The sequence below is a fragment of the Dipteris shenzhenensis genome, chromosome 10 (assembly GCF_047967505.1).
Source record: "Dipteris shenzhenensis isolate YYH24624 ecotype China chromosome 10, Dip_SZ_1.0, whole genome shotgun sequence".
NCBI classification, from domain to species: domain Eukaryota; kingdom Viridiplantae; phylum Streptophyta; class Polypodiopsida; order Gleicheniales; family Dipteridaceae; genus Dipteris; species Dipteris shenzhenensis.
The window spans coordinates 1853927-1874416 of record NC_141605.1 but is presented as its reverse complement, the minus strand read 5'-3'; the positions used below and the strand labels follow the sequence as shown (position 1 = coordinate 1874416).

The following is a 20490-nucleotide window of genomic DNA, read 5'->3' as shown; positions in this document are numbered from 1 at the left end:
CCATTACTGCATCAAGCCAAAATTTATTGGGCAAAGACTGGGCCTTAAGCATGCATGTGGCCATCTCCATTGTGGACCTGTTTTTCCTTTCAGAAACAGGATTCTGTTGAGGAGTGTAAGGAGTAGTGCATGAGTGAATAATGCCCGTGAAGACAGAAATGCATCAAACTCCTTTGACAGATACTCACCCCCCCCTATCTGTGTTGAGGGTGACAAGCTTGCATCCTGATTCATTCTCAACCATTTTCAGCCATCTCTGAAAGCATAAGAAAACTTCAGATTTGGCCTTTAAAGGATATACCCAGCAATATCTTGTGAAATCATCAATGAGAGTCATGAAATACTTATATCCACCAATGGCATTTGTCCTCATTGGACCACAGACATCACTGTGTACTAGCTGCAATTTTCTTTGTGAGAGCTTTGGACAATTCTTTTGAAAAGGAAATCGATACATCTTACCCAAAAGACAACCCTCACACACATGTTTGGAAACTGTGTGAGTTTGAGGTACATCATTTGCCATCTGCTGTGAATGTAGCTTTGCAAGAGCTCTATAATTGAGATGGCCCATTCTCTCATGCCAAAGATGAGTTTCAACAAGCTGTGAATCTGAAATAGCCAATGCTTCAATAGAAAGTGCAGCTGAATGATGAACAAGGTGATAAAGCCCTTTTTGCAAAGTGCCAGTGAGAACTATGGCATTGTCATCACGAAGATGATAAACTAGACATCTGTAGCCATCAAAAATCACTCTGAAACCTGAAGTAGCAATTGCTGAAATTGAAATCAAGTTGACTTCAATGCCAAGCACAAAAAGAACATTTGTCAGAGTGACAGGTTGGCTTGAAATGGTTGTGAGCTGCACATCTCCAACTCCTTTTACAGCATATGAAGCATTATTAGCACATGTAACAGTCCCCGCTCGAGGTGCATCAGCTAAAGAATGAAACAACTGTCTACAAGATGTGACATGCTTGGAAGCACCACTATCAAAGTACCAGGATTGAGCATCATTAGCAGTAAAGAATGCATCAGCTTTGGAGGGATCAAATGAGCAATGGACAGCCCATGCCCAATCATCCTGAAGAGCACGTGCATGTGAAGCATCTTCTGGCTCATGGGATTCAATAGCATATGAGGCATTAACTGTCAATCCTGCTTTCTTTTTCTCCGAAGCAATGCGCTTCCTGCATTCTGAAATGTCATGTCCAGGCTTGCGACAATAGTTGCATCTTTTCTTCTTTGATTTATCTGCTGTATTTTTAGATGCATAGGAGGAATTGCAGCTGCTATACGCAGATTTTGGCTTGCCCATAGGCTTGGAAGCCTTGCCTCTTCCTGTCTGCTGTGAAGCAAATGCATGATCAGGAATAATGGCTTGTCTATTAGCTCTACTTTGCTCTTCCTGCAAAAGCAAAGTAACTAGCTGATCAAAAGAATAGTGGTCTGGATTACCCATGGCCACTAATCGAAGGGTTGTAGCAAACCCTTGATATGGCTGTGAATTTGGCACCACCTCATCAATGTTGGCAAGCTGTTCCATGAGGTCCTTGACCTTTGTTAGGTATGCATCCATAGAGTCACCTTCATTCATACTGACTTCCTGTAATTGCCTTCTCAAATATGCAACACGAGCTTCATTGCGAATCTGATAGAGAGAAGCCAATTTATCCCAAGCATCCTTTGCTATCCTGCAAGACCGGATGTGTGGAATAATGATTCTCTTGCATGATAAAGCAATGCATGAATGTGCATTTCCATCTCTTGCATCCCATCTTGACTGTTCTTGAGTTGGAAGAGCAGCAGCAGGAGTGCTAGAGGAAGAGGCATCAGTAGTAGTACCCCCTGCAGAGGGACCAGCATTGGCTGGCCTCAGATCAGCCCCAGAAACAATATTCCACAAATGCTTTGCAACAAGAATATGTTTCATGAGATAAGACCACATCGGATAGTTGGTGCCATCCAACTTATCATCTTCACGAAGAACTCCAAATAAATTTTTATTGTTCCCAGCCATAGCAAATGTGATACCCTTAAAAAGACGTGAAAACCCAAAAGCCTCAAGGCTATCACTGCAAAAAGCTGGCTGTCCAAAAATGACAGCAAATATCTGCAAATTTCTGACCCAAATCAACGGGCAAATGCAGATCTGACCCAAATGTGACTGTGGCAGGCAATGTTCACTGCAAAAACAGCAAATCTGGCAAAAGCCCCAAATTTATTGAGGGCAAATAGGCCAAAAAGAGGGCAAATGCAGAAAAGCCCCAAATTTTGCTGAAATTTTTTGCAAATGTGAACCAATGTATGCAAATCTGACTCAATGTCGTGCAAAAGTGACTAAATGTCCTGGAATCTGACCCAATGTATAGCCTCAAGGCTTGAAACTGCAAAAATATGAGTTACTGTTCCAAACACTAGTTGAAATTGAGCTCCGAACACAAGAAGCCAAATGCTGTCCAAATCCGGGAGTAAACACAACTATATGGATGACAGTACGGAAGTAGTTACTATGCCGCTACGGAGGTTGTACGATGCCTGTACAGACGCTGTACGACGCCTGTACGGACGCTGTACTGAACGGGTACACGTACGAAAATTGTACGATTCAGTACTGTCTGTAGGTACGAACGTACGGAAGGTGCAGCGCAAGGGAGTACAGTACGGCGCAGTACTGTATGCATGTACGGACGTACGATGCAGGTATGTTGTTCAACGGCGCGTGAACAGTAGGTACAACGCTGATCAGGTAGGGCGCATGTACAGCGTAGGATCTCAGGTACAATGTTGAGCAGGTACGGAACCGTACGGTTGTACGACGTAGGTACGGTGTAGGTACAGAGAGCAGTACCGATGAGAGGAGTGGGTGTAGGAGACGAATCTAAACGTGGCTTTGTACCATTGTAGGATCGAATGAAAGACAGAGAGAGTATAGGTAGGAAAGAGTCGCACGAGTCTTAGCCGTCAAAACTAGGATAATGAAAAATAGGAGTACAAGGTACTTGTACCTAGACCTAGGACTAAGTGTCCTAGGTGTCACATAGGACTAAGTGTGCTATGTGGCCTTAAAGGCCCTAACACTACAAGTGCCTACATTTATGGCTACAAGTCACATACCATGGCCTATAGGGCATCACTAGAACCACCAGAAGATGGCCTACAGGTTGGTGTGACCAAATTGGTACTTCTCCCAAGACATAAAGAGGAATCTTTGATTTGACGATGGTCAAGAAAGTTTACTTTGGTTAACTTGGATAAGCTTTGTTTTACTTTTTCTTTCCATTAGTAAAAGAGAACAGTGGGGACGCCCACAAGGGACTAGGATTAGTCCAAGAACTAGGAATGCATGCATTTCGCTAACCTCTAATCGGTTAAAGTGTTGGAAGTTGTTTGTGCAATGTGTAGGACCTAAGAAAGTGCAAAAAGGACCATGAGTGGGGAGAAAGGCACAAAAGCAGGTCCCACGAGGCCTAAAAGCATGGACAAGGGGGCGTCTTTTTATAAAGAGGGCCCACGAGATAAAAAAGGCACTAAAGCACCAAATTTAAAAAGAAATCCTAAAAAGCTTGGGTTTTTTGTGTGTAAAAGTAGCTTTTAGAAAGCGGGCCCTAGCTTTTTGCTAGGGCTAGTCTATAAAAGAAAGGCCCCAGGCCTCCCATATTCATTCAAGATTTGTACAAAGTAGCCCTTATTTCTGGGCCCCAGTGTTGCGCATGCTACGTCTCCTTCTTCTCTCCCTTTGTTCTATCGCAAAGAATCTTTGAGATAAGTGTTGCAATTCTGATTTTCAGATTTAGTTTGGGTTCTCAAGTTTCTATTGCGAAGTTCTTGTGAAATATTGCAAAAATATTGCGTGGAATTAGCACTCTCTGTTCTTTCTCCCCCTCTATCAGTTTATTTTGTCTTCCAGAAGAAATGTGCTGCTGCTCCTCGTTAGACAAAGCTATTAGATGCTATTTTTCCTTGATATCTTTGCAATTCGAAATGTATTTTGGATTTCTGGTCCGATTTCAGTTCATCCAGAGCTTCCCATTGGGAGGGGTTTGACATTTCTGCCGACATATTGAAGAAATTTTGGAAGACACTTTGAAAATGCCTTAGGAGTAGAAAAATCACTCTTTTCTTTTGGCTTTCTATTCATGGTAAAATTACAGTGAACCTGTGGCGATCTAGGTTCGGAGCCGACTCCACATGTCCTCGGTGTCTTTCTCCTGTGGAGTTAGTTCAGCATTGCTTATGGGATTGCAGACAGGGGAGGATTATTTGAAGAGGGATAGCTAGGATTCTCGGTACTTTTGTCCGTTTTCCCTTCTTCATGACTTAGGGCTGAGTTGCTTGGCTCTCTCTTTCGGGGCCTCGTGTCTTTTATGAGAGACATGACTCTTCTTGGGTCTTATCTATTCGACTCCACTTAGTTCAGCGATGCTCTCTGGATGATGTTACTGTCTCACTATTTAGAGTTGTGCATGCCTATGTAGACTCTTCATGGGAGGTACTGGCGAGTATTGCAGCGTGGCTTATCTAGAGAACCAAATGCACAGAGGCATTGGATGAATCTCAAGTTCACCCTTCTCAACTTTGGTCAGTATATGGATAGACACTATACATACACGGATGGCCATCTGGGTGACCATGCATGGGTTCTCTTCCACAGCTTCTGCTAAGAGAGCTACTTTCTTTAGAGAAAGGAGGGGCTCCTTCTTCTTCTTTGAGTATACTACAGGGTTGAGATGGCATTTGCAGCCTCCACCTTGTTGTTTTCCATCTCTTTCTTAGGAGTGTTTTTTCTCATGCATTGCAGAATGTATTTCCGCTTTGAGCTTGCTCTTGCTGGTTTTCTTCATATTTAATGGAAGTCTCTCTTTTTTTTGGGGAGGAGGGGGGGGTGGGGGGGGGGGGGTGGGGAGATGTCATGGTTGGAGGTCTACATGCACCACTCAGCCGCCTATCAATTGTTCTTGGTTGAAGTCCTCCAAGACCAAGGCCAGCCAATTGTAATACAAACTCCACCGCTATGTCCTATGGGCGAGATACGTAATTTGGTGTGAGGGGGGGGGGAGATGTCATGGTTGGAGGTCTACATGCACCACTCGGCCGCCTATCAACTGTTCTTGATTGAAGGCCTCCGAGACCAAGGCCAGCCAATTTTAATATAAACTCCACCGCTATGACCTATGGGCGAGATACGTAATTTGGGACCTCAACCTAGGAGCAAACGTTTGCATCGCCTAACATTTGCCGCTCTGAACATATGCTATTGACACCCCAACTAGGGCTTGTTGTAGAGTCTAGCTCTGCATGATCCCTGCGACAGTTGATAGTCACAATCATGAAAGCCGTGCATGTTCCAACTCACTCAAAAGTGTGAAGAGCGATTATTGAATGAATCAACACCAAACGAAGAACATGCTTATTACACAAATGTTTCTCACAATCTTTTTGAGCCTCTTTAAATTCGTAGCGTGACTATAAACTTCTGTAATGCGGCAATTGCACAAGTTTGTTGTAGCTTTTCAAGCATCTTTTAAACATTTAAAGGTCTCTATAAGTTATAATAACGTTGTATTAAGTCCTTTGGTAAAACTCTTAGAACCAAGGTAAAAGATCTCTATCTCAATATATTATAATGCCAAAGTTGATTTGGAGTGTCATTGGCACTTAGTATTGTGTATTGTCCTGGAAGATGCAACAAAAGGAATCACTACAAATCCTAAATGTTCATTCTTATTTTAGTAATCACTACTTCTTGAATATATCACACATGGACAATGTTACATAACCGTTATAGCACAAGAGATATCTAGTATAATTGTCATAGTAGGCATTGCGTATATGCGATGGAGCAGATATGTGTTAGCGCAATCAAGATTAGCTTGAACTAATTTAGGAAAGCAGGGATTGAAAAGGAGATGGGGTTAGAAAGAAAGGAGGAAAGAAACTTTATTAAAGTCTTCAAAAGATCCAACACCTATGAGATTGGAAAAACTAGAAACAATGAGCTGAATGGGTGAAGCCTCTAAGCGGGCACTTGCACCAAAGACAAGAACATGACAAACATAGAACACTAGTAGAAATTGTCTGAGCCCATAGGGGGGATGGGAGCTATGGTGTGATGTCACCGTGGTGATCCTCTGTGTGTTGTCTGAGGAACCAAGTCTACGAGAGGCTTCAGTGGTGTATGGGGCTGGGCCGGCATAAAGCTCGTGATAGAACACTGACATTGGTGAGTACTAGTGGTTTACTGTCCTCTCCTAGCCATTGCCCCATGTCAAGAAGTACCATGGTCATACTTGTCAGCGGTGCCTCTGGTGTGGTAAACATGGAGACAATATGCCTGAGCTTGATCTATGCATCAATACGCTAGCGATTTGTCGTATCTCCTGCTTTAGGCCTCGGCTACATCGTCTCCTTGGGGTTATGATCACGCTTAAATGGAATTTGGGCGAGCGCGTTGATCATGTGTATGTGCCCCAAGTAGCGGGTATCTGCATCGTTACCGCCCCTTGAGACAAGAGGCTAGAGAGTGTTGTGAATCCATACTCGAAGAGATAGTGGTTTACTGACCCCGTATCTCATAGTACACATGCTATAGATCATGTAAAGGCAGATGCGACCATCTGTAGCTATGCCCTCGGCCCGTCCAATCTCAATGCGCAGTCATTGTGAGGAAGCAGAGAAATGCCCATTCGCAGTCCTCAATGAGTGGCGAGGGTGGATCCGTGTGTAACTTAGTGGATCGTTGAAGCCCTCCTATGATATCCATAAGCAGTTATCTGTGTAGAAGGTTGAGCTTCACCGAAAGCTTGCTAGAGGCTTACCTGTTTGAAGTTGTAATGCTATGCACTCAGATAACCTGGTTAGTCTAGTTGTAAGTGGGCTGAACAAAGGGTGCCCAAGGCTATATTAAAAAGAAGGGCAACCTGCCCATATGGAGTTCCAGGCTCTCAAACCATCTGCATGCAGTGGGCATACCAACACCTTTTATCATCCTTAGCTGTCAATGCCATGGATGGAGAAAAGACCACCCTTGGTAACAGGCATTGGCCTAAGATCAATGAACCATAATGCCTAATTCGACCATAATGCCTAATTCGACTGCAGACCTGCATCCCACAAGGAAGTTGGCTATTTCGACAAGTAACCAACTGACAGCATAGCAATCTGACATGTCTGACCATGCACCATTTGATTGAGGTACAGGTATGTGATCACTTAGAATGCTGTGTGCTACTCTAGAGGCGCTATCCCAATATAACCAAACCTTAAGATACTTGAAAATACTTTAGCAATAAAATCACTGCTATTATGACACTTTTGAGCAGTTTGCAACACACAAAACAGCTTCTGGAACAAATCGCAATATGGCTGTACTCCTGGAATAGTTTGTAGAGGATCCTCGGCACCGGACCATGCACCATTTGATTGAGGTACAGGTATGTGATCACTTAGAATGCTGTGTGCTACTCTAGAGGCGCTATCCCAATATAACCAAACCTTAAGATACTTGAAAATACTTTAGCAATAAAATCACTGCTATTATGACACTTTTGAGCAGTTTGCAACACACAAAACAGCTTCTGGAACAAATCGCAATATGGCTGTACTCCTGGAATAGTTTGTAGAGGATCCTCGGCACCCTTAGACCAAATCCCAGTAGTGCTAGGCTCCTTGGAATCAATTTGCAGCATCTTTGGGCACTAGGTTGGGCTGGAAACCCTAATCGCAGCAAGTAGATGATCTTCTAGAAGGGCTGGGAACTGGATCGTTGAAGCTGCACTCTTTCCGGGCACTTGTACGCGTCAGAGAGTCAAAAATATGATGCCGGAATGAATTGCAACTCAGCCTGGGAGGAGTAGAAGTAAATCGCAGCAATAGAAAGAGGGGTGTGGGAGAGAGAGAATACAAGACACCACACTAGGGCCCAGAAATAAGGGCTGGACCCCCCCTAAGGTATTTATTGCAATAGAATAACTTTTGTACAATTGGCTCATGAAAGAGCATAAGTCTTTTATAGACTAGGCCTAGAAAAAGCTAGGGCCTGATTTCTAAAAGCTACATTTACAAAAAGCCAAGATTTTAGTCTTTTTCCTTCTAAATCTGGTGCTCTGGAGCTTTTAGGCACTTTTTAATCTTGTGGGCCCTCCTTTTAATGAGGCGTCCCCCTTGTCTTTACTTTTTGAGCCTTGTGGGACATGCTTTTTACACTTTCCCTCCCACTCTTGGATCCTTTTTGCACTCTCTCTTAGGTCCTACACATGGCACAAACACTTGAACCCATTAAAGGTGCATGCATTCCTAGTTCTTGGACTAATTCTAGCCCCTTGTGGGCATCCCCACACCTCTCTTTTACCAATGCACAGCAAAAGTAAAAACAATAAAACTTTTTCTAGTTAACCAAAGTCAACTTTCTTTGACTGTAGTCAATTTGATAAAGACTCCTCTTTAATTCTTTATTTCTTGGAAGAAAAACCAATTGGTGACACCCAAACTTAGTTAGAACGAATTGGTGTGGTTTGGTGGCTTACTACGAATCATCCGTGGCAATAAGAGAACCTGGAGCCTTGCCACTTGAGCCCACTCTAGTTCTGGTAGATTAGGTCCGCAAGAAGGACTGCCATACATGCCCGTTGGACCTACCAAGTAGTCAAAGAGAAGAGACTTGGTTCGGGGATCATAGAAATGAGGGTGAAAGCACTGCCTCTCAAGTCTAGCAAGTGCATCTTATCCCATGCGTGGGTGGGTCTGCATCCTTGGTCCCATCGTGAAAATCTTGCTAGAGAAAAGAACTCTTAATATGTGTATGATGGGACGACCTCCATTGGCTTCCTGAGATGTGTATAAGATCATAATCTTGGTTTTAACAAGATTGAACGTCAGATGATGTGTCTCATAGAAGACATGGAGTGCATCCAAGTGTCACTGGAGGTTCTCAGCTGAAGAGGAGAGTAAGACCGCAGTGCCTTGATGTCTTCGAGAAGGATGACTTTCCCATGGCTAGAGAAATTCATGGTGTCCGGATGTAGGGCTGCGCATGCTGGAGTCTAGGCCTCCTCATGGAGATCTTTAGCAAAGTGTGAGGTCTCTGGGGGGAAATAACAAACTTCCATGAAGAGGTCGTGTTGAGAATTGTGTCGGCTATCCAACAAAATCTTGAATGTGTGATGCCTCTCGATAGAGATGCCTTGGATCTGGCCATAAGGTGCCATTACAGCTCCAAATAGTGTAGTTCAGGTTTCTGGATGGAAGGGGATCACCATATGCCCGTTTAGGGCCTATTAGAAGCCAGCCATCTCGAACTACTGCCCCCTTTCCCTCCTTGCACGCTATGCCTGCTGTTGTAGGAGGGTGCGCCTCTCCTTTACCTTCAAGGGTGTGAGGTCCTCATCCAAGTGGATCTGGAGGTGGTCCCGTTAAACTCTCTGCCTGCGTAGTGCTACATGGCGACTTGAGTGTCTCTAAATCGGATTATGAGAGGCTACTCCCAAGTGGATCCTGCCCTATGTGCAATGCGCCTTCAATCCCGTGCTTTAGGACTCCAAGCGTGGAAGCCCTGAAGCTGGTCGCATCATGATGGCAATAGTGGGGGTACAAGGGATCCCCTAGACTTTAATGTTGAGAGCCTTATTGGCTCTCTGCTGCTGCTTAAGAAGGGCTGCTGTTTCACGTCGTCCACCCATCTACAGGTCTCCTCAATGGCAGACTACATGGTGGCTATTTGTGTCTCCACTGGCGGCCACACTCGGGGCTGACCCTATGGCAGCATGCTCCTTGCGGAGCTATAACTCGTCCTGACCAGGTCTATGTATGAATCTTTCCTGCTCCACCTTTTGTGCACTTAGCCAATGAACCTCCTTGACGAGCTGCTCCTAGGCTTTGGGTGGAATCTGGTATGGCCAGTGTGATTGATATGGATAGGGTATGAAGGGGGGCTGAGTGAGTGGGAGAGGGGCAGGGGGGTGCAGATGACAGAAGATTCAGAGGGTTGTGGGGACATTGGGAGATTGCTGAGGTAAGCGGGACTCGTAGATGGTAAGGATGGCTGGCTAAGGGGTAGAGGTGACAAGAAATTGGAGTACTGTTAGGGGGCCTAAGGGGGTACTTTGGAGGTCGGACTGAATGGGCATTTCAAGGCCGACACTGATGCTAATGCCAATGCTGCACCCAATACCAAAGCTGAAGCTGTAGCCAATGACGATGATGGTGATGATGCTACCAAGAATGATGATGCTACACTGAGGCTAGTGCTGATGTTGATGCTTTTGCTTCTGCAAGCTTCTGCACAGCCATACTCCCTGTCTGTAGACCACTGCGGTTGCAACGATTGCTGATGTCATGCTTTTGGTGGTTGTTTGAGCTCCTGTTTTTGCTTCTCTTCCTTCTTTTCTTCTTTCTCTCCTGAGCTTGGTTGGGAAAAAGAGGTATGTTGGGAAAAGAGAGGTATGGTTGGGAAAGAGAGTGAGGTATGGTTGGGAAAAGAGAGAAGGAGGGGGGGGGGTAGTGGAACAGCAGCAGGAGAAAAGTCAGCAGCTTGAGGAGTGAGGGGAAGGGGAAGAGCAGGATCTCATATTTCAAACATCTTTGAGATTTAACTGTGGGTTTGCTGTGTATCCTAGCTCTAGTCAGTCTGTATATGTTAGTTAGCAGCAGATGGTAATGGTTTTAGTAAACTACCTTTGCAATCTTGTTGTTGACCTTACAGGTTTACTACCAGCCAATACCTGCTGTACAACCACCGCTACAACAGGTATACTCTGCATTATTGGTTGTGAATCTGTGACTTTTCATGCGATTTGATTTTGTTGAATTTAAATAGACCTTTGTCGGCGTTTTTTTCTTATGCTGTACTTCATTAGGCCTCCTGGACAGCTCCAGTGCAGCAGCCACAGGTGGTTGCTTCTGTTTCACCTGCACCTGCTTCTACTTGTGTGTGGTCAGAGCACACTTCTCCTGAAGGCTACAAGTATTATTATAACAGCACGACTGCAGAAAGCAAGGTAAAGCTCCTGCTGAGCATGGAAGGGCCTTCAACATTCATGGATGGGTTTTGAATATGGAACTTGGTGTACTGCAAGCCTCTTGTAACTTCTTATATAAATTTAACTTGGTGCCTGTGTTTGTTTTCTGGATGTGACATCTATTTTTTTCAGTGGGAAAAGCCACAAGAATTAATAGTTGCTGAGCGGCAACCCCAGCCTCAGCCCCAGCCCCAGCCCCAGCCCCAGCCCCAGCCCCAGCCTCAGCCCCAACAGCAGCAGCAGCAGCAGCAACAACAACAACAGCAACAGCAACAGCAACAGCAGTCTCAGCCACAAGTGCAGCCACAGCAACAGCAACAAGTTCAACACCAAGTGAAACATCAGTCAAATGTTGCAAATCCTGTTAGTACCTTCTATATCGAAATCCTTTCTGTTGAACTCAGACAAACGAAGACTCTTGTTCTTTTTTTAGTATGTTCTGTGGACGATGTGAAGGGCTTCTATATCATTGTAAAATTACCAATTTAGGGTTTGTGGTTTAAAGCTCTTACAACACTATTTATGCTTTGGAGGTACATATTGAAAAGACGTTTCTCAAGCATTGCTTCTGTTCTAGAGTAGAAGCCCCAGTGAAGACTAAAATTTGATTTCTGTCTACATTCATCCATGCTTATTTAAAAGTAGTGACCGTTTTCCTTTAGTATGCACCACTGACTTTCTTTCTGGGAAGATCAGGTGTCCTTTTAATTCATGGTAGTCATCTCTCTTATGTCACAAAAATTCTGTTTTCATGCATTACAGTACGTTTCAGCTTTGTTCATCGTTTCTGCTCTCTACTCCCTTGATAGATCCCAACACTGTTAAAACTTGTTTATCCTTCATAAGAAGTATCATTTTTCAAGAAAGATAAAATATGGCGCTTCCTTCATGAGGTTAAAAACTGCACTGTTTGTTTTGTTTTAAACCTGCATTTTGGGCATGATCTGGATTTTGACAAAATAGATATTCACTATAAATACAAGGAAAGGGGATTCCTTCCCCGAAGGAGAAACTAAAACAGGTTTTGTGGCATGCACCTGCAGCTTACTTTAGGTCACAACATCTCAGTCTGTTCTTCTCATGAGGCCAGCCCAGCCCACCCATGGGGTTTGTGGTCATAATGGTGATCAGCTTCTCTTTGACTTCTCTCTCTTCAATCCAGGATCCCTTGTTGTGAGGGCCTGTGGTATGAGATGCAGATTTTTAGTGTCAAGCAGGCCCATGATGTTCTAGAGCTCAGGCTTGGGAGTGGTTCGTGGTGTTGGCCTATGGTTGAGAAGTGAGCTTGCTTGCTCAACCGTAAGGACATATCAAACTGTCAATGTTACTTTGTTGCAAAATCATTAGAACTCAATGTTAGTACCCTGCAGCCGAGGCCTTTTCAGTGTTAGAAAGCACACCTCATTCCTCGGTATGAGGGCTTGTGGTATGGGACACATGTTCTTACTGTCAAGTGGGCTAGTCCTAGGCTTGGGGGTGGTTTGAGGTACTGGTCCCAAGGCTAGGAGGTGAGCTTGCTAGCTCAATCTTGAGGACAGTGTGACTGTTGATCTTGCTTTGTTTGCAAAAGCAATAGATTGTAACTCAAGGTTAGTACCCTAATGCAGAGGCCGTAATAGTATGAGAGAGCACATCATAGAGATCATCAATAATGCAAGGAACTGCAATGTCATAATTGTATATACTTAATAGGATGACATATATTAATTTATAAGCAAATGGGCTGAATGGAGCTGAGGTTGGAACTGAAACTGAAGTGGGGGCTGAAGTCGAAGTAGAGATAGAGGCTGAAGCTGAGGCTGAGGTAGGCCCTACCTTTGCTTTGTTGTCAACCCCGAGTCCAATTCGGTTGACGTGCGTGTTCACATCCTCAAGTTTCAGTTGTGTTTGTTGTTGTTGTCGTCTTTCTTGGCTTTATCCGTCTCTTTCTCGGCTTTTCCCATTGTCTTGGACTGATTCGTGTCCCCTTGATGCAGGTTTTAGTGTGCAATCAGGAGTGGGAGCACAGGCTCCCCCCCCATGGCGGGAAGCACACCTAGGGCGAGGAAGGAAAGAGCGCCCTCGTGAGAGTACTTGTTTCTAATTCGACCTACATGTAAGGTGTGTGAGAGATGGCGGATGAATGCAAAAGAGAATAGAGAATGCTACGTGAGATTCACAATGAAAGGATGATACCCTTTCATTAATGTCCCTTGAGATCACTCAAGTTCCATCTTCCCATTTACACCTACCCTTAGCCTATGACCCATGCATCTACCATTCAATGCACCTTAATGCACCCTTCCCTTCCTATTGCCCCTAGGACCTAGACACGTGTGCACATTTTTATTAATAGAATAAATGTCACATGTTCAAATTTGATGCCGTCTGAAGCAATGGCTCCAGCTTGAATAGTCCTATCTACTGAGATGATCCACCGCCATAACAAATCGGTCGGTGTCCATCATAAATACAAATACATGTTACACCATTGGCGTACAATATATAATAGTGTTTTAATGTCTACTAACCATGGATTAGTGATTTCTCTTGTCATGACACTCCCTCCTGCTTGAATGGGTAGAAGTCCTCTTCTGGATCCTCTCTTGTCTCTTTCTCTTGCGTACGCTTTTCTCTTTTACTTCTGCATTTGCATGTCCTCTTCATAATCTGCAAATAGTCTTCTCATGGTAGTACACGATCTTTTCTGAATCAGAACTTAAATCTCATCTTCAAGTTCTGGTTTCTGTTGATGCTGAATATTCAAAATGTAGGAGTACCACTGCAGTGTCTCTTCAGTATCTCTAAATGCTTAGTATCCTTCTCTGGATACGAAGCTGCTGAAATCTTTTTATAGTAACCTACTCGATAAGCTGAAATATTCTCAACAAACTGGTCAGTATTCAAAATAGTTTCTCTCACCCAAACGTGTTATTGAACTAGGTAGACCTTGGCCATAGTTGATTTTGCAATGAAGAACTACTAAGTCTATAGAAACTATAGACCTTCAATCTCTTTTTCCAACTCTTGTATTTCAGCCCTATTCATCCTATCAGACGCTCTACACGGAGGAAAAAAAAATATATTCTTTGTCCATACTCTACAATGAATATGCCTACTCTCTATTCAGTTCGCACATCCATACACCAGTGTTGGCTGAATGGATAGCATTTACTCTTGGTTCTATGTTCACCGTAAAGTCTTGGGATCAGGAGGTAGAAGTCTCACCCTCTTGCTTGGATGCTTTGCCTTTTCCTTTTACAGAATTGGTTTTGGCAATTTTGGCTAATAGAGTAGGACATTTATGCCATAGATGCCCTAGCTTATGTTTCTTACATCCGAAACATTTACCCTCCTTAATTAGCTTTTTCTTCTCATCGTTAGACAAGGAAGGAAATGGTATCCATCCAGGACGTGATTGGCTGTTAACATTTTGTACAATAGCTTTCTCTTTTCCTTTGTTGAAAGGCTTCTGAGGATTCAATTTCCTCTTAGTAATCCAGCCAATTTAGTGAGGTCTTTCAAGGTGGTTGGGTTGAACATTTCAACCTCATACCTCACTTTCGAGGTTAGGGTTGCTAACTACTACTTCCCTCTATCATCCTCGCTCTTCTCAACTAACTCTAAGGAGAGTATCCATAACCTAGCTGTAAATTCAGCGTTACTCTCGTTATCGAATTGCTTGAACCTTTCTCAGCGGAATGTCAATTCTTCTTCATGCCTCGGACGCATGAATGTGGCCTTAAGTTGCTCTACGAATTTGGACCATTGAAGAATAGGTTCTTTTCCCGTTTGTGATAAGGACCACTACATCAAAGCATCCTTCTGTAGATGGAGTGTGGCAAGAGCAAGCTTCTCGTGGTCAGTCCTATCTTGATGGACAAAATATAGCTCAAAATGGCGAATCCAATTGAGGATTTTATCCGCCTCTCTTGCTCCATCATACTTTGGGAATTCTATTCTCTCTCGGGGTTGGAATTTAGCTCTCTTTGAGGAGGTACTTAAATCTTCATCTCCAAAATTCACCACTCTCTTAGTCCCAAATTTTGTCATAATGGACTGTTCAATCATATGGCTAAGCTGAGAAACTAGCTTATCAACGGGGGGACTCCTCTCTCCCTCTTGCACTTGGATTATAATCCATGTGTATGGTATTTTGAGTTAAAGGTGTAAACTCAGCGCCTTGCTCTTGGATGGACTCATTTCTTCCTTTGTTTCTAAATGAAAACTCCCTTGTGAGTACTAAGGGAGAGAGAGCAGAGTGTGTGAGCAAGAGAGCAAGAGAGTAGGAGAGTGAGAGCTGAAAGCAATAGTTGCAATAGAAGAGTGTAATACAACTGAAGAGTGGGATAGGTTTTGTCTAAGTGACAAAACCTTATCCTACACTAACTGTAGTTAGTGAACTAACTGTGGTTTGGGGGAAAAACCTCTAAAATGAGGGAAAAGTGCCCCTAACCTACTTATTACATTACATTGGTCACTGCTAAATTATAACAATAATTCTAACACCCCCCTGCAGTGCCAATGTCATGTACAAGGAAATGATCAATCACCAAAAGGAGATAAGTTCAGGGCACTGCGAATTGCCTCAAACTTTTCACGTGGAAGTGCTTTGGTGAAAATGTCTGCAACATTGTCATGTGTTGACACATAATACTGATCTCTCCTGCATGCAACTTCTCTCCGACGTAGTGATAGTGAACCTCAATGTGCTTCGTGCGAGCATGAAACACAGGATTCTTTGCCACTGCAATAGCACTCTGACTATTAGTGAGAATTGGAGAAGGACCCTCCAATGAAAGATGAAGATCAGCAAATAAACGACGCAGCCAAACACATTCAACTGTCGCTGTGAAAGCTGCCCTGTACTCAGCTTCAAATGAGGAGGTAGCCACTGTAGACTGTTTCTTGCTCAACCAAGAAATACAAGCTTTGCCCAAAAAGAAACAATTGTCACTTCTGGACTGCCTAGTGTCATAGTCTCTAGCCCAATCTGAGTCACTGTTGGCATGCATCTGCAAGTCACTCCCCCTGGGAAACATCAAGCCAAAAGACTTTGTACCTTGCAAGTAACGGAAGATGTGTTTTACAGCCTGCCAATGCATAGTCTATGGGCTGTGCATATACCTGCTCCCCTGAGAAATTGCAAACTGAATATCAGGTCGTGTATTGCAGAGATAAATGAGGCATCCAACAGCCTGACTATAGAGTGTGACATCAATTGATTCACCTGCATCATGCATTGTAAGCTTCAGCCCCGGCTCCATGGGAGTAGCTATGGGCTTACAATACTGCATGTTGAATCTGTCCAAGAGTTTCTGCACGTACTTGGATTGAGACACAGTGAACTGGATCCCCAAATAAAAGTGTAGCAGCCCCAAATCTGACATGTCAAAAGTGGTCTGCAATTCAGCTTTAACATCTGCAATATTATCCTCATTTGACCCTGTAAGAGTAAGTCATCTACATAAAGAATGATGACTAAAATATCCCCCCCATCCTTCTTGATGTAGAGGGTGCTCTCAGTTGGACTATTGTGCAGCTCCTTGCTGGTCAGAAAGGCATGAATTTTGGCATACCATGCACGTGGGGCTTGTTTCAGCCCATACAAAGCTTTATTCAGCTTGCATACCTGAAGTGCATTTCCTGAAATTTTAAAGCCCGGAGGTTGTTTGACATAAACCTCTTCCAACAAGTCTCCATTAAGGAAAGCTGTTTTAATGTCCAACTGATAAACATTCCATTCAGAATTTGCAGCCACGGCTATAACTAACCGGATGGTGGTCATTCTGGAGTTTGTAACAGCCAATTTGGAACTGTTTTTGCTGCATGTATATCTGCAATTTCTTGCTGAACAACCTCTTCCACTACTCGAGGTGGTAAGACATCCTGTGGCTGAATCGGAGCATGTGGAGGTATCTGTAAATTGTGATTTGCATCATATATATCAGGAGGGAACTCGTCTGCCAAAACTTACGCCCCCGCCTTAGTTTCTCAAAAGGATTTGATCTCAAAACATCAGAGTTTTTGCAAGTCTTCTGGGTTTGTTTGCAATCCAAGCATACCTTTTCTTTGTGCTGCTTGGAAGTTTCACAAAACTCCAAAAAAGCCAAGATTTATTGCAGCTGCTTGTGAGACTACTTTGACGAATATCTCTAAATGGCTAAGCTACTGCTTCAAAGCCATGTTGCCTAGTGTCCATGAACTTTGGAGGGACTTATTAAAAGAGGCAGATGTCCCCTCGAACTCAAGGTGGATTTTAAATGACTCTGTAGGAGTGATTCCTGTTGTAAAATTTTTTAATTCCTCTCGAAGCATTCAGGAAAAAGAGTCTCCTATTCTCCTTCAAACCTATGATTTTACGACGCTTTACACAAAGATTGAGCTGGAAGACGTGAAGTTTAGAATTAAAAAGCTAGTGGCTGAAGTTTTCAAGCTGAGATTTGACAAAGATAGATGCAAAGTGCTAAAAGTTGAGAAAACAGCCTTATGCTTTGACTTTTTGTGGCTAAAAAATAAAGATCATGACATAGGTTCTAAAAAGAAAAGATACACAAAGGTAGTAAGTGTAGAAGATGTTTACTCTTGGATAGATTTTCTTTTAGATAATCTTTACATCACAATAGGTGATTCTTTGTTTCAACAAGTTATAGGAATCCCCATGGGCACTAATTGTGCCGTCTTTTTAGCAAACTTTTATCTTTTCACTTATGAATTTGAGTTTATGCAACGTCTTATTTCTATCAATACCTGCCCTATCATTTTACATAAGCTTAGTCAAGTTAGGCGTTTTATAGATGATTTATTTGTACCAGATGTTCCTAACTTTCAAGACTTTATGTACAAAGACGCTAGAGCTTTTGGAGAAGGAATCTATCCTCGTGACTCTTGTGAACTGAACTGCACTTCAAAAGGGGATTCTTGTGTTTTCTTAGATCTTAGACTTTCTCAATCTACCATAGGATTAGAGGTTGATATATACGATAAACGTGAACAATCTGAATATAGTGGTTTACACATTATAAAAATGCCTCACATTGACTCAAACATTTCTGATTTGGCAAAATATGGAGTCATTTCTTCCCAATTCCATAGATTTTCCCGCCTTTGTACAACTAAGGAGTCTTTTATCACTCATTGTAGTAATTTGATCACTTTACTATTACACAAGAGGTATAATCCAAGGAAAATAATGAAAAAAGTTCACACATTCTTAGATATGAAGTCTTTTATCTATGGTGTTTCGGCCTTAGGTTTGTTTAGAATGATTGAACTTAAGCTGAAAACAAAAAGCGGGGAGCTGAATAGCCCGTTTTTCTTTTAGTCTCAAAAGAGAGTTTGTTTGAGTATACTTGTGCTTTCTAAGTTAGAAATGTATTTTTGCCTCTTTGCAGAAACGAGACATAAGTGTAAAGTGCCTTTTAACTTTTTATGTTTTAAATAAGAGAGAGAGAGAGAGAGAGAGATTCTAGTTTTTTGGAAGTTTTTGTTTCTTGACTTGCTTGTTTATTTTTGCTTAAGTCACCTGCTTCGTTTCTTCTTTATTTCTTGTTTTCATTCTCTTTTGTTTATTTGACGTATTTTAGCAAGCACTGGGTTTGCCCAAGAGACTCCGCGGGTCTTTAGAAACCCAGTATAGCTGCTTATGCTTGGGCACTGATGACGACATAAGTGTTGCTTTGCTTGCTAAGTATGTCTTCCTTTTGCTTTTCATAAAAGTTTTTGTTTACCTCTTTTTTCTTCTCTTTCATTTTCTCTTTTATTTTCTTTGTAGATTTTTGATCTTTAGAACAACAAAAAATTCTAAATTTGTATGATTGGACTAATTCTAGTCTTACAAAGGTATATATATCAGGAGGGGAATCCAAGGCAATGGGTAGTAATCCCTCAAAGACATCATCGGAAGAAGTAGGCATATCAAATTCAGCTTGAGTGTGAGCTGAATTTTCTGAAAATATAACATCTCTACTGACAATAATCTTGCGTGTGACAGGATCGTAGAGACGGTAGCCCTTGCTCTCTGTACTGTACCCAACAAAAATGCATTTGATTGCCTTATCAGACAACTTATGCCGAAACTCAACGGGCACATGAGCATATGCAAGGCATCCAAAAACACGAAAATTATCCACAGAAGGCTTTTTCCCTTTCCAAACTTCACAGGGAGTCTTGGTCTTCAAAGCTTTTTTGGGATCCCGATTCTAAACATAATTGGCACACATGAGACCTTCAAGCCAAAATTTGTGAGGCAATTTTTTGCTTTTTAGCATGCATCTATCCATCTCCATAAGAGTACGATTTTTCCTCTCAGCTTTGCCATTTTGTTGAGGGGTTAGCCTCACTGTAAGCTGATGTGCAATGCCCTTGTCTTTCAAAAATGCATCAAAATCTGTAGACAAATACTCTCTCCTCTATCTGTGCGTAATGTATGTATCTTCAGTCCCGATTCATTCTCAACCATGGCTGCAAAGTGTTTGAAAACCATAAACACTTCTAATTTGCGTTTCAGCCCATAAACCCAAGTGTAGTTGGAGTAGTCATCTATAAAAGTGATAAAGTAAAGATGACCACCCAATGATGGAGTCCTCATGGGACCATAGACATCACTATGAATAAGTTGTGATTTTCGAACAACTTTTACTGATCCATCCTTCTTGAAAGGAAATGTGTGCATTTTACCAAGAATGCACCCTTCACAGGCATGTGGAGGAGGTGTTTCAAGAGGAGGCAATGCATCAACCATAGCATGTTCTTGAAGTGTCATCAAGCTGCCATAATGCATGTGTCCATATCTGGCATGCCATAACTCCGCATTCTGCATAGCAGCAGTAGGAGTGGAAACTGCAAGAGCATGTGCTGGTCTTTTCTCATACATGTCAAGTTGAAAAAGACGACGTAACAAAGTGCCAGACAATCTCAAGGCATAGTCATTCTCTCTGTCATGGACTGCACACTTGTCATCTTAAAAAATGACCTGAAATCCAGCTCTGTTAAGAGTGGACGCTGAAAGTAGATTTTTTGTGATGCCAGGCACATACAAGACATCAGAAATTTTGAATGTTGAGCCATCAATGGCTGTAAGTTCAACTTCTCCTATACCACGAACTGAATAGGAGGAGTTGTTGGCACATGTGACCTTTTTACCAATGGGAGGTGGATGCAGAGATGTGAAAAGACACTTCCTGGAAGTGATATGCTTTGAGGCACCGCTATCAAAATACCATGTATTTAGTGTCTCAAAACACTTAACAGAAAGGCAGTGTGAACTGAAACTTGCAAAATTGCTCTCCCAACACAAAAGCCCCAATTTGTGGCTTGAAATTGCAACCAGAAAGGGAAAATGGTCTAAAAGCTTCAAAAATGCAAGAAATTGCAGTGCAAAACTAAAAGCCCCAAATTGCGAGTTGAAATTGAGCCAAATTTCACCCAAATAGTGAATCTCCTGTAAAAGCCCCAATTTCTTGGCCAATCTTTGCAATTTGCTTGTGATGTGTGC

At 42.7% G+C, this 20490-nt stretch overlaps 2 protein-coding genes across 6 annotated transcripts in view; both read left to right on the top strand.

Annotated features, from left to right (window-relative positions):
- The window catches only part of LOC147897250 (Nucleic acid-binding, OB-fold-like protein), a 174810-nt gene that overhangs the window by 111826 nt on the left and 42494 nt on the right, over positions 1 to 20490 (top strand). The window lies entirely within an intron of this gene.
- The window catches only part of LOC147897252 (flowering time control protein FCA-like), a 139337-nt gene that overhangs the window by 106230 nt on the left and 12617 nt on the right, over positions 1 to 20490 (top strand). For all 5 annotated transcript variants that reach the window (XM_087380712.1, XM_087380709.1, XM_087380708.1 and 2 more), the window contains 3 exons: positions 10700 to 10744; positions 10854 to 10994; positions 11148 to 11378. In XM_087380712.1, coding sequence (XP_087236838.1) covers positions 10700 to 10744; positions 10854 to 10994; positions 11148 to 11378 — 417 coding nt within the window. The remainder of the gene's footprint in view (positions 1 to 10699; positions 10745 to 10853; positions 10995 to 11147; positions 11379 to 20490) is intronic.